Source organism: Lagenorhynchus albirostris, chromosome 4 (genome assembly GCF_949774975.1).
Source record: "Lagenorhynchus albirostris chromosome 4, mLagAlb1.1, whole genome shotgun sequence".
NCBI lineage: Eukaryota > Metazoa > Chordata > Mammalia > Artiodactyla > Delphinidae > Lagenorhynchus > Lagenorhynchus albirostris.
Genome location: NC_083098.1, coordinates 118,422,202 through 118,443,132, shown reverse-complemented (window position 1 = coordinate 118,443,132; position 20,931 = coordinate 118,422,202). Strand labels below are relative to the sequence as shown.

Below are 20,931 nucleotides of genomic sequence, written 5' to 3'. Positions count from 1 at the left end.
CGTGGCAGCACTAAGACTGTGGTGACAGTGCATCGTGCAGTTCTCCCAGGTCATTTCTGTGTAGTGCAGGCTCATCCCAACACATTTAGTTTTTTAGTGAAGCCATTATCTTTTTTCAAGAATATATTTTATTCCAAGTTAGTTTCCCAAGTTATGGGCAATCAAACCTTATCTGAAGCTTAACTGTCCTGTTTTTAGCATATATTAGGCTCTATCAGAAAATAAAAATTAAATTAAATATTTTAAAAACTACTTCCATACACATAACATAGAGAATCCACAGGGTCAATCAAGGATTTAGGCAATAAATATACAGGGCATTTAACCTTCTTTGGGGGTGGTTCTTTTCATCCCCTTTAAACCAAAATACTTTTTCAAAAGGAAATTAATTCTATAGATGTAAGAATATTATGGAAAATACTATTTAAAACTAATAGGATACATATAGAAACAATAGTGTCAAAAGAATTTTCTCAAAATAAAATACTGTGGATTTTCAGGATATGCACAATTCATTTATTCATCTGGTATTTACTGAGCATTTACTCTGTACCAAGCACGGAACTAAGTCCTAGGGGTCCAAAGATAAATAAGACATGATCACTACGTAAAAGGAACTCACATGATAAACAGAGGCACAGAGTACACTTGTGAGGAAGCACAAGAGGACACCAGACCAACAGTATTGGTGGGGAAAGGCTTCCTAGGGAGGGTGTACCTGAGCTGCCCCTATAGGATGCATACTAATGTATTAAGTGGAAAATCAGGAAAGAGGCATTGCAAGCAGAATAACAAAAGGAACAAAGGGATGGAAGCAATAAACAGCATGTGGTCCTTAGAGAAATACAAGCATTTCAGGTTGTTCCAGCATATGACTTGAGGCAGGAGGTTTAAAAAGAGGGGAGGAGATAAAGCTGGAGAGGTGGGCAAAGATGAAGTCGTGAAAGAAGGTCTCAGATGCCCTGTCAAGGAGCCTGCACTCAGCCGGTAGGCAACAGGCAGCAGTAAACGTTAAGCCAGGGAGTGGCACAGCACACTACCATTTTAGATAGATTTCTCTGGTATCTGTGTGGAGGAAAGGCTTAAATAGAGCAAAGCAAGGAGGGAGGGAGGCTGTGGTTATAGTCTAGGTGAGCAGCCACAAGCCTGCAACCTGGACTGCCCTGTTGGTCATAGCTAAGATAATGCAACCTCCGGAAATGCCTAGGAGGGGAAAATGCCTGATTAGACGAAGGGATGAAGGAGAAGACGGGATTTAAAAGCAACCCCAAGGTTTCCCAGCATGGAGACACAGTTGATCGGTAGTGTCCCTAAGTGCATTTGCAAGCAGGGGAGGAGAAAGGAATGGCAGAGAGGTGGATAGAGCTCTCATCACCAAATGACCAAAATGGTTTCCGAATTATTAATTTCATGAATGTTATGATCTACATAGACGCAAAATATGTTAAAGAGTATAAAAAACTGCTTAAAGATAAAACATCAGAAATTAATAACTAAGAAGTTAGAGGGAGATACATAACCAAAGCTGGGTCTTCCCAGTCTTTTCATACACGCAAATTAATTGACTAATGTGGTATTAAAATATAATTACAATGTTGAAGTCCTTTATGCTTGAAGCAAAGTTGTCCCTTGATTATTGCTGGAAATGAGTCCAAGGCTTCGCAAATTGGAACTCTGAAACAATTGCTAAACAATATTACATATATTGCCCCTGCCATATACTGGTTCTGTGGCTTTGGGCTCAGGCCCTCATTGTGCTTTCTCTGTAAATGGCTCAGCTACAGAGGATAGGACGAGCAAAGAGCTAGTGGCACAAAGGCACTCAGAGCTCTCGGGGAACACTAAACATTTAATTTGGCCAAGGGGAAAGACAAAAGCCTGAAAAGTCCCTGTGGGACCATGTTGAAGAGGGTCATGAAGGTCCAACTGACAGATTTATACTTACTTGGCAGGTGATTGAAGATTTTTTGAGCTGAAGATTTGGAAGATTGGAACTTTCTTTTTAAAAAGTTATTCTAGTTATAAACTTGATGCATTGATTGCAGTGGAGAAAGGCAGAGGATGGGGAAATAAATTAAGAGATTATTAGGGCAGTTTACAATTCCAAATATATAGAGACAGTTGTATATATATAGGATTAATGCCCTTATTTTCCTTTATATGCAGCCAAAGGTGCTAAAGAGACAAATTTAAAAAATAAAATAAAATAAAGATAAGAAAATACAATATGCAAAGATACACAGCCTCACTAGCAGTTAAGGAAATATGAAATAAAATGAATTTGTTATAATATATAGCTTATAGTTTAAAAAAATTGATACAGCACTATTAGCAGGAATATGATGGGGAAAGTGAACTCATTCACTGACAGTGGCAGTGCAAATTAGTTCAATCCTTCCAGAGAGCAAGCTAGCAACAATAATACTGTTTCTATATTTTTATCTAGTAATTCTAGCCTGAGGAAACACTCAAACAGAATAATCCCACCCTCCAAAAAAAAGTATTTGTACTAAAATATTCCCAGTGGTTCATCCATAAACCTAAGAATTGGAAGCAATTTAAATGTCCACTATTGGTCCACGATTAGTACAGAACAGACTGGGTCAGGTGACCTGGGGATACACTGGGTGGCACCTAGTAGAAGTTCTTAGCTTAAATACTTACTTATGACCTTATTAATGTTACTAGCTATATTACTTATATTCAGCCTATTTTTTTACCATCTTTATTGGAGTATAATTGCTTTACATTGTTGTGCTAGTTTCTGCTGTATAACAAAGTGAATCAGCTATACGTATACTTATATCCCCATATCCCTTCCCTCTTGCATCTCCCTCCCACCCTCCCTATCCCACCCCTCTAGGTGGTCACAAAGCACCGAGCTGATCTCCCTGTGCTATGAGGCTGCTTCCCACTAGCTATCTACCTTACGTTTGGTAGTGGATATATGTCCATGCCACTCTCTCACTTCGTCCCAGCTTACACTTCCCCCTCCCCATGTCCTCAAGTCCATTCTCTACGTCTGCATCTTTATTCCTGTCCTGCCCCTACGTTCTTCAGAACCTTATTTTTTTTTTTTTTAGATTCCTTATATATGTGGTAGCATATGGTATTTGTTTTTCTCTTTCTGACTTACTTCACTCTGTATGACAGACTTTAGGTCCATCCACCTCACTACAAATAACTCAATTTCGTTTCTTTTTATGGCTGAGTAATATTCCATTGTATATATGTGCCACATCTTCTTTATCCATTCATCTGTTGATGGACACTTAGGTTGCTTCCATGTCCTAGCTATTGTAAATAGTGCTGCAATGAACATTGTGGTACATGACTCTTTTTGAATTATGGTTTTCTCAGTGTATATGCCCAGTAGTGGGATGGCTGGGTCGTATGGTAGTTCTATTTTTAGTTTTTGTTTTGAATTTTATTTTATTTATTTTTTTATTCAGCAGGTTCTTATTAGTTATCCATTTTATACATATTAGTGTATATATGTCAATCCCAATCTCCCAATTCATCACACTATTTTTAGTTTTTTAAGGAACCTCCATACGGTTCTCCATAGTGGCTGTATCAATTAATATTCCCACCAACAGTGCATGAGGGTTCCCTTTTCTCCACACCCTCTCCAGCATTTATTGTTTGTACATATTTTGATGATGGCCATTCTGACTGGTGCGAGGTGATACCTCATTGTAGTTTTGATTTGCATTTCTCTAATGATTAGTGATGTTAAGCATCCTTTCATTATTCAGCCTATTTTATAAGATTATTGTTTCTTGCATTACTAGATGTGTGACTGAACCTCTCATAAAAATAATTATGACTAGACAACTTAAAACAATTGACCAAATATATAGCTCTACAATAAGGTCAATGACTGTAATAGTGTAACTCTAGATATGGAAAGAGGCAACAAGAAGGAATCAGTTCCTGGACCATAGCAGACTAGTAAGACAGGCGGTCCAGAGGCTTTGGCTACTGCTAACAGGGCCTAGTCCAGTAACAGCACACTGAGTGGCCTATCAACAAAATCCTCGCTTGAACTGGGAATGAGCATTCCTAGCACTGTGGGACGAATTGGTCACGAAATGCCTCTCAAACCTTGGTCAAAATCATGACCAAAAAGAAGGGGATTATAAAATAAAGATATTGCCCACTATCCAGTTCTACAAGAATCAAGTCATTAGGCACTGCAGTCACAGACCTACAATACACCCTGAAAGGAATTCAGGGTGAAGATCAGGATGAGGCACTTTGTTCTCTGGGAAAACTAGCTGAACCAGCCCTCACAGTTAGATATTTTCAGGAGAAAATTTTATGAACCCAGTTTTTTGCATCTTCCCAAACTTAGAAAAGCACTAAAAACATTAACTAAGATATCTATTCCTTGCTATAGCAGTAACCTTCTACCGAGATGTGTACTTGATTGCACTATATACTGGCCTCCCACCTTACCTCTTTGGAACAGTCCTCAGAGCTTTCTTAAAGACTGTTCTCGGGATATAATCTTGAGGTTGGGTCAAGTAAAATTTTCCATTTCTTTCTTACACTGACTATTAATTTTTTCATCAATAAAACAAAAGATAGGAAAAAAACACAAACATACAAAAACCCTCACTCTGATTAAACTTAATTCTAGTGCCAAATATATGGAAATACATACACATGAAAACAGTAATTAAAAATGCAGAACACATAATAGTATACACAGATTATAAACTGCTATATAAAATATATATGTGCATTGACTGATGTGATTTAAAAGCAATAGTGCTTAATATTCATTTGATCATTTTTATTAAATAGACTTAATAAATAATTGCATTAAATTTTTTAAATTGTGAAGTGCTAAAAATGTTTTCCATTCTAGCTGGGAACATCCAACAACTCATTTCAGTAATTATTTATTAAAGACTATTACTTATTATTAATAATTTATTCTAATATTAAAATAGCAGTTGTTTCTGATCTAACGGAGGGACCAGGCAAGGTACCAGGTACAGCGTAATACATGCCATGATAGGGAGAAAGAGAAGAGGCTTTAATCTCATGTGCCTCTATTCACCAAAGGAGATAAGCAATAAGTTTACATATAAGGAAACAATGAAACATTCCCTACAGTGGCCAGTGCACCAACAGAAGAACTTATAAACTACACGTGAGAAATCTACAGTCTATTAGGACAATCCTCTATGTCTGCATTTGATTGAAATGGGCTCAGATTTTAAGTGAAATTAAATCATTGAAAAAAAAAAGCAAATGTTTTGATGTGTGCTTTCCTCTTATTTCAGACTTTTCCAGAAGTCAGTGGGTTTTGGGGTACATCCATTGGTAAGATACTCTCCACGGGCATTGCTTGATGAGTCTGACATTTGAACATGGCAAGCATTGCCCTCCGGAACCTACAATAAAAAAGGGAAAATCTGGCATTACCCATGAGGACCTGGCACTTTTAGAGTACTCTCAAACATGGCTGTGATGCCACTACTACCAACTGGCATCTCCAGATAAATTTCTGCTTCCAGCTTTAACATCTGCTGTTGAGACCCTTGGTCAATGTATCAAGCGTATGACACAGTTAAAGACCACTTGTGCACCACTGACTATTAACATTGAAGACACTTAATAAAAACCACTAATTATGTCTAAGAGGGTGCATCTAACGTCATTTGCAAGGAATTATTTACTTGAACTAAGGATGTGTATTTCATGCATTTGTTCTTCTGAGCAAAGGCCAGTTTCAATTAAGAGGAGCTTGAGAATGCCTGACCTTTCCTAAAGAACTACCAAGAGACTCTGAATTTAAAATGTGTTCTTTATTCTTCTTATGCAGTCTGCTTCTTAAAAGTTTTTATGTTTCTTCATATATCTGTGGCTAAAGTTGCTTTCCTAACATGTGCATAAATACATAAGTGTAATAGAAGCAGCACTGGCATTCCAGAATCAAATTACTTCACCTCTACTGAGATTTTTCTGGTCAAATATTTAAGCACAGTAGATTGGTTCATCCCAATCTACTGTAGATTGGTTCATCTACTGTTACATCTTTAAGCAGTAACAGGAAATGAAGCAGTGTAAGCTTCACTGATGAGGCAGGAAAGAAATCCTTGCTCAGAGGCTCAACAAAGGGGGGAAGGGGAAGATTCTCAACTATTCTGAGTGACTACACACTCCTGAAGCCCTTTATGTTAGCACTGAATTTTTCCTTGCGTTTGAATGATATGTCTTCCTCCTAGTAAATATACAACTGTGCTACCCACTTAGGGAGTCCAACTGGCCTTGCTTTGTCCATTTTCCAGTAATAGAACTACTCTCTTCTTTGCAAAACCAATTCCATGTATTTTAAATGGGGTAACCATGTGATCCAAGCTGAGCTCACCATTGACCATCCAGGGCCACTTCTGCCAGAAAGCCATGTGAGACGAAATTCACATTTGGGGATGCTTAGCTTGTGGAACTTGGGTCTTGAGTTACCCGTGATTATCTCGCCTCTGTGTGGGAAGAGCCTGTCACAGAACTGGAGCCCTAGACATTTAAGGTCCTAAATGCTTCTCAAGTTGCATGAACCAAATAACTTTTACATTCATCTGAAGTGAGTTTCTGTCACTTACCTCCCCAGAAGTTTTAGAACATTATCCATTGCCTTTTTAACATTCTTTCTGTATACTTTTTTTAGTTGAGAAGCATTTTAGACATAACTTACTTTTTATTAGCAATCACATAAATACAGGGATTGTAGAATGTAGAAGATTTTGCAAACAGTGGAGCTAGGATGGCCACTGAGGGAGGAATCTTCTTCGGGTCACCAAAAGAAGCCCATAAGCACACGATGGAATAAGGGGACCACGCCACCAGAAACATGAGTATCATTATCACAGACATCTGTAAAAGAAATCAATATTCGCCAAACCCAATATCTAAAATATCAAAATAACTAATATACCTTAAACTGCATGAAAAATTATCTGGATTGGAACTTGAATAAATTTATGTTTTTGAAGACACAGAGGAAAAACTGAATTTTTCCCCTCATACTTTGCTAATGTGCCTGAGGTCATCTATAACAAGAGCTTGTGAAATGGACAGACTGGTGCACGAATGTAAAGAATGCCGGCTTTCTTTTGGTGAGCTGGGGAGAATACAAAAGCTGGCCTGGATGACAGGCAGAAGGACCCACTCCTGGCCCACTTGGAGTAACTGTGCTAGGGACTGCTGGTGTTGCGCTTTCTCTTCCTCACTCTCATCTGCTAATCTAAAAAACAACTTTCTAACTCTTTAAACTCAATGTGAAAAAAAAAAAAAAGTCCTCTATTGAGTTCAGTGAATTCTCATACAGGCCATTTGAGCTTGGTATATAATAAATCACATATAATACGTACAGTGCAGATAATTTTGTAAAGGAGCTATCCTTATATTTTGTTTGAATGAAAAATTATAATTACATTGCTCCCTCCTGATTGCACACTAAAAAGATAGAAAAGGTTTAAAAAGACATAAACACATAAGGTCTGAGAACCACAGATTAGACAGCTCTGTAAAAGTTAAAATTGAATAACCATTAGACAAGTGGCATACTACTTATCAGACTTGAGAATGATTTAAAAAAAATTTTTTTTAATTTTAATTAGCCAGGAATGAGGGGAAATCAGGTACAGGTGAATCCACTCCACAGAACTACAGAAAGCCTCAGGAATTGGAGATGACAGTTCTGAATGTGGGGCTTCATTTGGAACCTAAAACACAAAAACTCATTAAAATCTGCAAAAAGAAGCAGTTACACTTCTGAATCCCCTCTCTGTTCAGCTAGGAAACAGCCCCCTCTCCCCAGAAGAACCCCAAGGGTCAGTGTAAGAGAGGGTAAAGCAGGGAAACTTGAGACTGGGGGACACCGGGCTCAGCTGAGAGCTGGCGTACTGTCCTGAAAAGAGGGGGGCTGCACGCTGTCCCTTCCCTGCACTGAGCCATGAGAATGTGGGTACACAGACTTTTATCTCCTACCCAGAAAGGCGAAAGAATCTTCTCGCCTTGGAAACTGACCAGCCCAGAAGAAAATACCCAGAGGTACAGATCATTAGAAACCCCCCTCTCCAAAGACATATCCCAGTGAAAGAGCACAGCGAGAGCTCACAATCAACTTTTTAGCGCATCACTCTTAAATATGCAGGGACAGTCACTGATCACCAGACATTGAGGAAACACGCAAACTGACAGGCAGAGACCAAAACAGTGCAGGAACTCGGGGGGAAAAAAATATGTGATGAACAGAAGGAAAATGTAAATATATACACAATATCATCACAGAAATGAGAGAAGATACACATGCATTAAAAAAGAAGAGGACACTATCAAAAAGAAGTATAAAATAATGTTTCCATCTCATCTATAAAAGTGAAAGCAGAATTTTAAAAATGCAACAGGAAGGTTGAAATGTATGGTCAGCCAGGGTAAGGGTGAGGTAAATAAGGTGAACTGTGCAAGTGCAGGGTCAGATCCTGTCTTTATTTAATATTTTATATTTTGTTCAATGTGGACTTTCTACATAAATTTTGATTTTTTAAAATACTGCACTAACTACTTGATTTTTTGATTACTGAGCCTTTTGGCGCCTGCTTAAATTTTGCACCCCAGGCTTGAGCCTCACTCTCCTCACCCAATCCCAGTCCTGGACACGGTTGCGGAAATCTCTCAGAAAGTAGAAACAGGGACTTCCCTGGCGGTCCAGTGGTTAAGACTTCGCCTTCTAATGCAGGGGGTGTGGGTTCGATCGCTATTTGGTAAGCTAAGATCCCACAGGCCTCCCGGCCAAAAAACTAAAACATAAAACAGAAGGAATATTGTAACAAATTCAATAAAGACTTCAAAAATGGTCCACATCAAAAAAAAATTTTAAAAAAAGAAGAAAGTACAAACAAAAACAAACAAACAGGGGACTTCCCTGGTGGTGCAGTGGTTAAGAATCCGCCTGCCAATGCACGGGACATGGGTTCAAGCCCTGCTCTGGGAAGATCCCACATACCGCAGAGCAACTTAGCCCGTGCACCACAACTACTGAAGCCCGCACACCTAGAGCCCGTGCTCCGCAACAAGAGAAGCCACTGCAATGAGAAGCCCGCACACCACAACGAAGAGTAACCCCTGCTCACCGCAACTAGAGAAAGCCCACGCTCAGCAATGAAGACCCAACACAGCCAAAAATAAATAAATAAAAACAAAACAAAAATAATGCAGGAGAGAATATTTAAGAAAATTAAAAGACAAATCCAGGAGATTAAATACTCAAATAAAAAGAGTTCCAGAAAAAGAGAACAGAGAAAACAAAATGGGAGGTGAAACTCACCAGAGAAGTAATACAAGGAAACTCCCAGAAGGGAAGACCTGAGTCTCGACACAGAAAGCATTCACCCAGTACCCAGCACGTGGGTGAATAAAGAGCCACACCAAGGCATATCGGCGTGACATTTCAGAAAACTGGAGACACAGAGAAAATCACAAGCTTCCAGAGAGAACGCAGATCACCGGAATGCTGTCAGCCTTCTCAATAGTGACACCTGAAGCCGAGAGACTACATAGAGTAATGTCTTCAAAATTCTTTGAAAGTCATTTTTCTACTTAGAATTCCGTACCAAGCAAACAATCGGTCAAACATAATCATAGAATTAAGACATTTTCAGGCATGCAAAGTCTTAAACATTTGACTTCCTTGTGACCTTCTCAAGACTCTATTAGAGAATGTGTTACACCAAATGTGAAGGAGTTAACCAAAAAAAAAAAGGAAGACATACAATTCAGAAAACGGGTGATCTGACCTATGAGATAGGCCAAAGGCATTCCCAGCTGGTGACAAAGGAGATGTGGGGATGCTGGCTTCCTAGGTAGTCATCCTAAAGAACAGCCAGTGTAGACTAGGGCAAGAGATCTGGCGGGTGTCAGGAGGGTAGCGCCAAGAAAAGGATAAAGTCGACCTAGTCTCTGATGTATCTGAAAATACTAAGAGGAGACTGAAGCCTCTGGTGGAGAGTTTAGAGATGAATTAGTGACAGGTACACAGAAGAGTCAGCAAACAAAGCTACAGAGAGAGAGAGAGAGAGAGAGGGAGAGAAGAGAAGGGGAGAGAGATGAACAGAGGAAGAGAAAGAGAAAGGAATGAATTGTTAACTCCAAAGGGGAAAAAGTTGTATAAAAAAAGAAATATAAATCAGAGTCTTACAGAGATTTTCAATAAATAAAATTTAGATAATCACAATAATGTAAAATTGGCTCTTCATCTAACCAAATATTAACATTTTACTGATAAGATGAGAGATAAACGCTGGTGGGGAGGAGTAGGAAAGGTTGGTGGTATAAGAAAAATTTTCTTTGTCTATAGTAGGAAATCAAGAAGTAACAGCAAAGAAAAATACCTAAAACAGGGCTCCCCTGGTGGCGCAGTGGTTAAGAATCCGTCTGCCAATGCAGGGGACACGGGTTCGAGCCCTGGTCCGGGAAGATCCCACATGCCATGGAGCAACTAAGCCCGTGCGCCGCAACTACTGAGCCCGCACGCCTAGAGCTCATGCCTCGCAACAAGAGAAGCCACTGCAATAAGGAGCCCGTGCAACGCAATGAAGAGTAGCCCCTGCTCGCCACAACTAGAGAAAGCCCACGTGCAGCAACAAAGACCCAATGCAGCCAAAAATAAATAAATAAATAAATTTATTTAAAAAATAAAAAAATTACCCAAAACAGCAGATAAGCACATCATTTAGAAATACGGAGGCCAACACCAGAAAAAAGAGCCAGAGAGTAAGAATCGGGAGTTGGGGAGAGGTGACTGCAGGGGCCAAGGAACCATGTCCATGTAAAAGCTTGATTACAAAACCTTTTTAAGGATTTTAATGTCTTACCTTTGTTACATCTACCTGATCTGACCAATCTCTGTTGAGATACTCAGTGCAGTTACTAGTAGCATGATGTTTAATGGATCGAGTGACATGGTAATAGCAGTAAAACATCATTATCAAGGGCACAATAAAATTTATCGCAACAACCACCATGGTGTAAGAAACAAAAGATCTGAAAGTAAGAAAAGGAAATAATTAAATCATGACATTAAATCACTACTCATTTAATACACTAAATAGAGTAAGGGAAACAGGATAATTATCAGAAATAATACTGGCACTGTCCAGCAGTCATTATATTATTAAATAGCTTAGGAAGTGCATTTGACTTTGAGTTCATTTGGACTAGGGGTTGGCAAACTATGACCTGTGGGCCAAATCCAGTCTGTTGCCTGTCTTTGTAAATAAAACTTTATTGGAACCACATTCATCACATACAGTCTAGGGCTGCTATCACAGGCAGAGTTGAATAGTTGCAATGGAGACAGTCTTGCCTGTAAAGCCTAAAATATTTATTTTTTGACCTTGCACTAAATCTAAAAAGTTTTAGATTTAGTTTGAGAGTTAGAAATTTTCTATTTGCTTTTCTTCATAATCTTTCATTTCCTTTAATAAACTAAATTACCCCCTTTTCCCTGGTAAATATAGGAAAGCATCACTGACGAGCAAGCAAATCCTTGCAGTGACTGCGCTTTTGCTGCATAATTCTCAGGAGATGCTTTATTACCAGATCATCTAGAAAAGAAAGCCTGGACTTTTGCCAGATCTGCACACTGTCTAGCTCCACTAACACTCCTTTTCCCCGTCAGGTCCTACCTCTAAGGTGCGGATATTGGAAGGATTCTCTGGTTTGCCTTTGCTGCCAGAAGATAGAGGAAGGAACAGAGCAGGGGACAAGGGGAGCTGGATGGCCTTTCCTTGAAAATAAGCATAATTCACTTTTCTCAATTCATCTCTGCTGTAATCATATCATCTATACCAAGGAAGATCTTTGTCATCTCTGCATGAGAAACATTTGATCTGACCTTAAATTTGAAATGGTGAGAAAATGTCTACACTAGAAGCATTTGATTATAAAGTGTAAACATGTCTCTTACACATCATTTTTCCGCCAGTTTATGGTACAGGTGGCCCCAGTAGGATCTGGGGCATAACTAGCCCACCCAACAATAGGCATCAAAGCCCAAAAGAGGCCATTGAACCAGGCCCCCAGAATCATGCTGATGTAAGTGTTGGTGGTCATTCTTCTTCCTATTAACAAACATATGGAACATCAAAGTCATTTCCCAATGATGTGATTCATATCTTCATTTTGTTTTAACTGATTATTCAAAGTTGTCATCAAATAGATTCTTCACAGAGCACTTCAGTTCACACAAAGCCTATCTACATGAATTCACATTCTGAAAAAAAAAATGACATTTAAGCTGAAACCTGAATGATAAAATGATCAGTCAGAGGATAGAAATGGAGAAACACTAGGGAAATAGCATTTACAAAGACCCCAAAGTGGGAAAGGGTTTGGCTAGCACCCCAAAGTGACAGGACCCCAGAACACACTGGAAAGGTAGCCCGGGGCCAGAATGCGTGGGACCTTGGAGGCTGTGTTATGAAATTTGGGTTTTATTCTAGGTATAATAGAAAATCACTGAAACTTTCAGTCAAGGATTATCAGAGAAATATGACTGACCGTGTTGCAAGCCATACATTTACATTTTGAAGTGAATGTGAATCGAGCATTACTTAGGCAAAAATGGGTTCACTGAGAAAGCTGAGAAAAGTGCTGTACCTGCATCAGGACAGCAGATGGTCAGGTATCGATCCACAGCCACAACTGTGAGCAATCCAATACTTGCCATTCCAAAAAAGATATTCAATCCAGCATAAATCTGAAGATTAAAATTGGAAAGATTCCACCATTCTACACATCCTCCCAAGAGACATTTACACTTTTATCCCATTGCTAAAATATATTTTAAATACACTGAGAGTTTTTTATTTTACTAATTTTAAAATATATCATCTATTGTCAAATTATAAGTGGTTTAATAAAGGCATTTATAGAAAATATTTTGAGACTTCATTAATTAAAATAAACTTTTTTAAAAATGTTAAAGCTTAAAGTAAAACTTCTATACATACTCTGTGGAGTGCAAAAACAAACCATAAATTAAGTGCAATGCATATAACCAACAAAAGACTGCTATTCAGAAGACAGACAATTCAACAGGCTGAAAAGACAAACAGAAAAATGGGCTATTAACACAAGAGGAAACCTGCATGTTTATGACATAAGATGTACAATCACATTAAATCTTGAAAGAAATGCAAATTATAAGATACTATTTTATATCCATCAAAATGCTACAAATTCCAAGTCTGACAACCCCACGTGTTGGAGAAAATGTGGAGTAACAGAAGTTCTAGCAACTGGCACAACCATTTTGGAGAGAAATTTGTCCACATCTGATAAAACTGAAGATAAACATTATCTACAACCAAACCATTCCTTTCCTAGTAATGTATCTAAACTCTCACACATTGCAGAAAAAGACATGTATGAGAACAATTTATTGAAGCCTTGTTTGTGGTTTAAAAAAATTGGAAACAGGGAATTCTCTGGCAGTCCAGTGGTTAGGACTCGGTGCTTTCACTGATGGGGCCTGGGTTCCATCCCTGGTCGGGGAACTAAGATCCCACAAGCCAAGCCACACGGGGCAGCCAAAGAAAAAAAGAAAAAAATTTAAAAAACCCCAAACAACCTGAAGCACATATTGCAAAACATTAAGGTTTGACAAAACTGGTTGGTGCACACATGGGTATTCCCTACTCTCTACTCTTTTCATTTTATTCTCTATAGTTTTAGAGCTTAAAATAGCTAACTGTTTTAAAAAATTAGGCCAAAAGTCATTAATGCAAATTAATATTAATTTATTTTCTTGTCAGTAAAAATCATCGTAGATATATTCACCAGCAATTCTCTTGGAGAACTTTCCATAGAAAAAAATCAGCAACATGTTGTTTAACTACATTACTTAGATATTATGACACAGTCATTATTTTATTGTTTCAAATGAAAGCAGAGTATTTCTTTTTGAATTTGTAATATGCAAGTTTTTATTTGAATATGCAAATGTTCACTTTTCTTCTCTAGTTGACTGCTAATTTTTTGTTAGTTTAGTTTTTTCCTTTGAGTTGGGGAAATTTTGAAAATATAATGATGGCGACTGATTTCATTTCTCTTATTAAAGAATATATTTCCCAGTCACTCCTGAAGCCATTTTTATTAAGAGCACCATATCTATTATCCTACATAATCTTATTTGATTGAAACCCTTGGGATTTTTTAAAGACATTTAAATGTACATTTTCTTAATCTACTTTATTTTGCTTTGATTCTAAAGATCTCCAATACCTGACATCCTGCATATCCAAACTTCCAACTTCCATGCAGATCTGAAGCAGCAGACATGGGGTAGCCAATGCTACTGACCCCTATATCAGTAACAGCCAAGTTAATGATAATTGCATTTGTGGGTGTCCGAAGCTCCTTGTACTTAATGAAGATGCCAAGAACTATTATGTTGCTGAGAACACTTATCATACCTGAGAACATAAACAAAAAAATCACACATTTTGTTTAATTTGAATGTGTAAAAGTAGAATCAAATTAAATATTTAAGCTCCTTCAAAAATATAGCAAATCCATTTTGGTTCATTTATTTGAAGAGCTTCAGCTATTCTTCAAGCTAGTTGTAATATCTTCACAGCCCTTTTATAAAACAGAAATATAAAAATTAAAGCACAAAGAATCTACCAGTTGCATAAACCAGCACTAAAGACTGGTGTTAATGTCATCACTATTGATCACTCTGTCCTTGATGTTATTCCCTTGCATGTCATGATACCACCACCACTGATTTTTAGGATATACATATGATCATACAATCTCCTTTGGCAGCTTAATTTTCTCATCCTCCTTCCTGAAGCCTGAGGCTCTCCTTTCTCTATAGTTTCTCAAGCCTCAGCTATCATACTATCCTAACAGTGCTTCTGCCACTTTCCATCCCTGAAATATGCTCCAGTCCCGCATCCCTTTTCATACAATTCATTGCCATTAAACATTTATTAAGCATCTACAGTATGTAAGATCATATGACTGTTTCAATATCACTTGAAACTCAACATGTTCAAATCTAAATTCTTCATTACACATACATACACACACACACACACACACACACACACACACACACACACACACACACACACACACACACACACACACACACACCTATAGAAGAATGCACACTGCAAGGTTTGGCTATCCAGAGAGGAAGTCGGACTGGCTTTCAGGTCCACTGAGAAGCCTCACAGGCCATATCACCCTGGTCAAGTCTCCACAGCCTGGGATCTGACTTCTAGACCTGCAGGTCCAGAAACTCAATGTTGTCGGTGCCCCAGAATTGGGGATTCAGGTAGACTGATGACTGAACTTCTTAATCTGAATGCCAGTGTTTTCATTTACAACAAGAAATATTGTTGAGTGGACTGGATGTGCATGTCAGCCTGTTTAACACTCCCTACATGCAACAAAGGATGCACACATTTCCCATAAGCCAGATGTGGGCCATATTAGGTTCTAAAAGCTGAGAGAGGCTAGAGCTATTACCAGATTCCTAGGGGGAAAAGGAGGGGTAAGGAACAAAAAGCATAGAGTGGTGTTCACCATCATGAAGAGAACTCTGGTGATCAGCTCCAGCTATTGCCAGAGAGAGGGAAGGTTTCCAAGCACCAACACCCAAATGTATCAGCTAAGGAAGAACTTCTATTATATCTTGGCACCTTGGTCAAAACTTCCATTCAAAATCCTGTTATACTAATCTTCCAGATTCCTGTTCTTTCCTCCTGCATGCTGCTAGCAGAATAAATTTTCTACAACATAGAATTAACCAAGGCTCTTCTCAAAACCTCCAACACACCCCAACGTCTGCGTGATAAAGTCCACATGTCCCAGCCTGGTATTCCAGGCTCTTTGCCTCAATCTGTTTTTACCCTCTCTAAGCAAATTTTCACACTTGTCAAACAAGCCCTCCATCTAATTATTTATCAAATGCACCAGGCTTGTAGTAAATTTCGACTTTCATTTCTCCCACGTGGAACACCCTACTCCTTTCCTCTATCTTTCCAAATGCTACCCTTCAAAATTCTGTTCAAGGCCAATTCTGCCCCAAAGACTTGTCCTCTGCATAGTATCCTCTCTTCTCTAAATTCTCAAAGTACTTGTTTATATTATACTTTACCTTATGTGATGCTATATTACTTAATTCATATATGCCTAGTCTTCCTGTATAGATTTTAGGCTTCTAATCATTTCTATGTTGTATATATGATATATAGCAGATTTATTTAATAAACGGACAACTAAAACTCATATTGCTTAAGGTCTATTATTCCTGCAAGCATAATTAAGGCACAATGATATCAAATTTGATGATTCTTTGGCTCAATATTTTTGCATCTAGTATTGTAGCTCCAAAAAGTTTGGTGAATTGAAGAGTCTTTCTGGGCTAGTTACAGATTTGATGATTTTTAAGTCAGATAAAAACACAGTGCAGTAAATTGTTGCCTACCAAATATGCAACCAGAATAAAGTAATTGTGCTTTGGGGGCGGTTTTAGATATAACAGGGAGAATGAGGTAAACAATTTAGCCCTTTTTCTATTTTCTCTGCAGCTGTCTCAAGCACTCTACTTTATTTCCTATCTGTAGGTGTTTTCTAATGAGTAGACAATAGATCATTTAGTAGTTAGGTCTATGTTCAGTTAATTTCCCCTTGGCTTCTGTGGCTCTCCTCCAATCTCTTTGGCAGATCCTTCTTAATCTACTTCCTGGCCTTTCTTTCTTCATCTCTACCTTATTAAATATATGCATTGTCCAAGTTTCTGTCCTGGACCTTCTTTCTTTTCACATTCAATATACACTCAGTGATTTCACACAGATCCAAGGCTATGTGCTGTTACTTTCCAGATCAGTCTCATAAAATTCAAACTCATGTGTGCAGCTTTTTACGGGACTTCTCTCAAACGGAACCCAGAGATTTTCTCTCTTGACCCAAACATGTTCTTTCCCAGATGTGCTCCCATCTTGATGAATAGCTTCACCATCTATCCAGTGGCCCAAAAGAGAAACCTAGATGTCATCTTTGATGCTCCCTCACCTTCTCCCCCAGTCTCTACATCCAACCATCAATTCTAACTTCTAGCTCTTGAATGTGTCTATCTCCAATGCTACTACTTCCTCCTCAGAAGTCTTTTAAATCTTAATCACACAGGGGCCACCTACCTGGTGTCTTAGCTACCACTACAGCACATTTCTAAAATACAAATTGGATCATGTCATTCGGTGATTCCCCTATCGCCTTTACGGCTTAGGTCTTTCATTAGCTGGTACACAGCCATCCTCTCAGCCTAGTACCTCTCACGCTTCATCCTACAGGTCACCCGTAATGAATCTATTTCAGATCCTTAATTCGCCATGCCCTCTTGCTCCCCAGCATTAACTGGAGAAAGGAAGAGTGCTCAAGTTGGTAATGTTTGTAAAAGCTACAATCTGAGAGAAATGTTAAATTAAAAATTAAATTTAAAATGAAAAATCTAAATACGCTCTTGGTAAAAGTAACAAATGAAATAAATGCTTTGACTAAATTCTTTTCTTCACGGTTTTGGTTTCGATTTGGACATTTAAGTGAGTTTTGTTAAAGGGAAAGATTGGGGGGCCCAAAGAACAATAAACGTTTGAAAAAAAGCATAAAGAAGTTAGATATGCTCCCTTCAGTTCATCTACTAAAAACACAAACAAACAACACGTACTCATAGTATTGATAAAACTGATCCTTGTGATTATACCTGAGGGTTCTAGAGTCGAAATACCTGAGTTCAAATCCTGGCGTAGCTACTTAGTAGATGTGTGTGTTGGGAAAGTTATTTAGACTCTTTATCTGTAAACAGGGAAAATAAAATTTACTTACTGAATTAGCATAAGGATGAATTATTCTGTACATGTAAATATTTAGAACAGTGCTTGGTATATACCAAGTATTCCAATAATAACATTAGTAGTGGTAGCAGTAGTAGTAGTGGTGGTGGTGGTGGTTGTAGTAGTAGTAGCAGTAGTAATAGTAATTCTAGTAGAAGTCATCATTGTCATCATAGTAAGATTACTATTACTATTACTGTTACAGGGGTAAGAACCAGCAAGAATATTTTCTTAACAGGAAAATTTCTTTGCATGCTTCTTTTGTAACCAGATCAAAAAAGATAGCTTTTCTTGGTCATCTACCAAAAACTAACTAAACCAAAAGTTTGTATACAAAGTACTTCTATGTAATTGTGATAAGGAGCTTATCTCTTTAAGCAGCATATTGTTTTCTCCTTTCTGTTGCAACATCAAAAAAAAATTCAAAAAGAAAACAGAACTTATCCAGTGCTTATCATACAGAGGTATTCAAATGAAAAAGTTGGCTGAGGAACCACATTTTCTACCACAGAAGTAATACTCTGAATTATGGGGAAACTAAGCAATTATAAAGAATAAACTGGGTACAGTAGGATTTGTTATGTTTTTACTCTACTTTTGAATATATTTGAAAATTTTCATGTCAATCCAAAAAATAATGAACAGTTACTTCTAAAACTCATTACTAAGCATAAAGTTGAAAATGAAGTGACTGCTAAGCATAAAATTAATACCACAATTCAACCTATACATAAAAAAGGTAATCAGAGAACTTCTATTGTTAATTTCCCCATTCCTTTTTTTCAGCCAACAAGTCTTTATCTTAATCCAATATATGCATCAATGAGTGTGTGTATGTGGGAAGAAAGAAACATTTGTCCAACATATACTGTATATATCACTTAGGTATATTTGTGCATTATTTAATTTTACTCTTCAAAACAATTGTGACAGTAGCTTATTCTTATCCCCATTTTACAGATATGAAAATGGAAGAACAAAAAACTTGCTCACTGTTACAAAGATACTAAAAAATGAAAACCAAAGCTCAGTTTTCCAATACAGCATTCGAAAATGAGCTCAATTTACAAATTCTGTCCTCAGTGACAATACACTCTGCTCTCTCTTTTTATGACTTTAATTTTCTTTCCAGGATCTTTCGATCTTAACTAGATTCCACCACCAAGGACAAAACTACAGAAAGTATGTATGAGAATAGTAAATGCTATAAAAATACATCTTTGCCATGGTGCACACTATTCCCCAATAAAAACTTAATTTGACAATGTAATAACCAAACATATGGATAATTACTCATTTTATAAAAAACTTTTCTCAGCCCCATTTCACGGCTCTCACTGCCTATCAAAATTCAAAATAACTTGTTATATTAACCACCATTAACAATGTTTCCATTTATTTTCACCTACATTCTCTTTTTGATCTTTACAGCCAGGAAGTAGAGCAAGTATTATCATCCTTATTTATCACATGAGCACCCCAACTGAGAAAGGATAAGTGACTTCTCAAGGTTGGCCAACAATATAGAACTTGAAACATTATCTCTGAACCCATGCTTTTTCTACTACCTTATGCTGAAAACCTCTGCTTTTCTTCACTTATTCAAAAACAAAATAACTATTAATGGAATAAACATCCATACCTGCCGTAATCAAGTAAGCTGCAACAATATTGTGTTCAGTCTGTGAAAAGGTCGAGCCGTCTTCATTCTTTGAGTCTGAACTGTTGCCTAAATTATTCCTTAGCATTTTGGAGGGAAGATATCAAGATAGCCTTCATAATGGGCCTTCAATATCTATGAAATGTTTCAAAAGCCACCTAGGGAAGAATTTTCAGAACCAATCATTTCCACTTAAAGACCTCAAAGAAGAGCCTTTTCATAGAGGCCCTCCCTTAACAAATTTAATTGGGCTAAAGAGGAAAGGATTTTTAATTCCCAGAACAAGGGAAAAGCTTATTAGCAAAATAAAGAGAAATAACGAGCAACACACATTTTAACCAATTAGGGCATCAGCTTTATATCCAAGGAGATTATCAAGTGCACACATCCCATTTAAACAATAAACAAACTCAGAAAATCAGATCAGGACCTGACCTAACTGATTTCTGCAGGAAATCAGTTTCAAAATTAAGAGCCAGACTTACTGCTCTAAAACGATTCAGATTAAGGTCCCTGTTTTCTGTTTGACCCTTTCAAGTTTTCCATTTCAATTCCTTTTGTTTTTTCCATAACAATTTAAATCATTAGAGATAAGTAAAGAAGTAATCTCACCCATCCTTCCAAATTTTACTCCCCTAATGGTAATAATATTGTTCGGTGTATATTCTGCTTTTCTTTGCTTACAGAAACATGTATTTATACAACTGTTTGAGGTTTCTTCCACTTTTTTTTTCATTCTTTTCAAAAAATGGGGAGCTATGTATATATAAAATCATTCTGTAATTTGTTTTCCCCGAAAGCCATACCATAAATTCCAGGTCAATAAAGCATGAATATAGCATGGTCTACTTTACAATTCACCTCAGTTCATTTACCCTACACTTTCATATGCACAAGTAGTTAATCTGGTAATAATCATAGCATGCACCAGCAAAGTATCTAGACTCAATAATTCATCTTGTAAAGTACTGGGCAATTCTAATATTCTGGATTATATTGTTATAACTCCAAAAGTGGGTAACATAAGTGGGTGACAATCTAATATGAACATTTATTGTTAGAATAATATATCCCTATACCTTTTTTCCTCATATTCTTTATGCCATGTAATATAAAAATCTTATTCTTCTCAATACTGAATTTCTAAAGATCAGTAACTTTACAGAAATGCTAGATGCACCAAAGTTAACAGTGTAAGCATATAACAGAACCACTAGAGGGCTATATTTACCCACTTAATTTAATTTTATAAATCTTAGAATGGCACAGCAAGAAGGGACTGGATAATCCTTTTGCCTCAATTCTCAGTTATACACGTATATAAACTGAAGAAGTTGAAATCAGGTT

General features: G+C 37.5%; 1 protein-coding gene across 1 annotated transcript; it reads right to left on the bottom strand.

Annotated features, from left to right (window-relative positions):
• Window positions 1-4,975: 4,975 nt before the first annotated feature.
• Window positions 4,976-19,806, bottom strand: RRH (retinal pigment epithelium-derived rhodopsin homolog). The gene is made up of 7 exons (XM_060147399.1): window positions 19,567-19,806; window positions 14,302-14,492; window positions 12,676-12,775; window positions 11,984-12,137; window positions 10,890-11,058; window positions 6,710-6,888; window positions 4,976-5,408 (listed from the first exon to the last, which is right to left on the bottom strand). Exons 1-7 carry the CDS (start codon window positions 19,670-19,672, stop codon window positions 5,294-5,296), a joined length of 1,014 nt encoding a protein of 337 aa, XP_060003382.1. The 5' UTR covers window positions 19,673-19,806; the 3' UTR covers window positions 4,976-5,293.
• Window positions 19,807-20,931: the final 1,125 nt, after the last annotated feature.

What these genes read in the sequence shown, in the direction of transcription:
- RRH (XM_060147399.1), bottom strand. Translation starts at nt 19,672, where the DNA reads ATGCTAAGGAATAATTTAGGCAACAGTTCAGACTCAAAGAATGAAGAC. An exon ending in AGCTTACTTGATTACGGCAG is followed by an intron (nt 14,493 to 19,566) that starts GTATGGATGTTT and finishes TTATGTTCTCAG; the next exon opens with GTATGATAAGTGTTCTCAGC. An exon ending in ATCAGGTAGATGTAACAAAG is followed by an intron (nt 6,889 to 10,889) that starts GTAAGACATTAA and finishes TTTCTTTTACAG; the next exon opens with ATGTCTGTGATAATGATACT.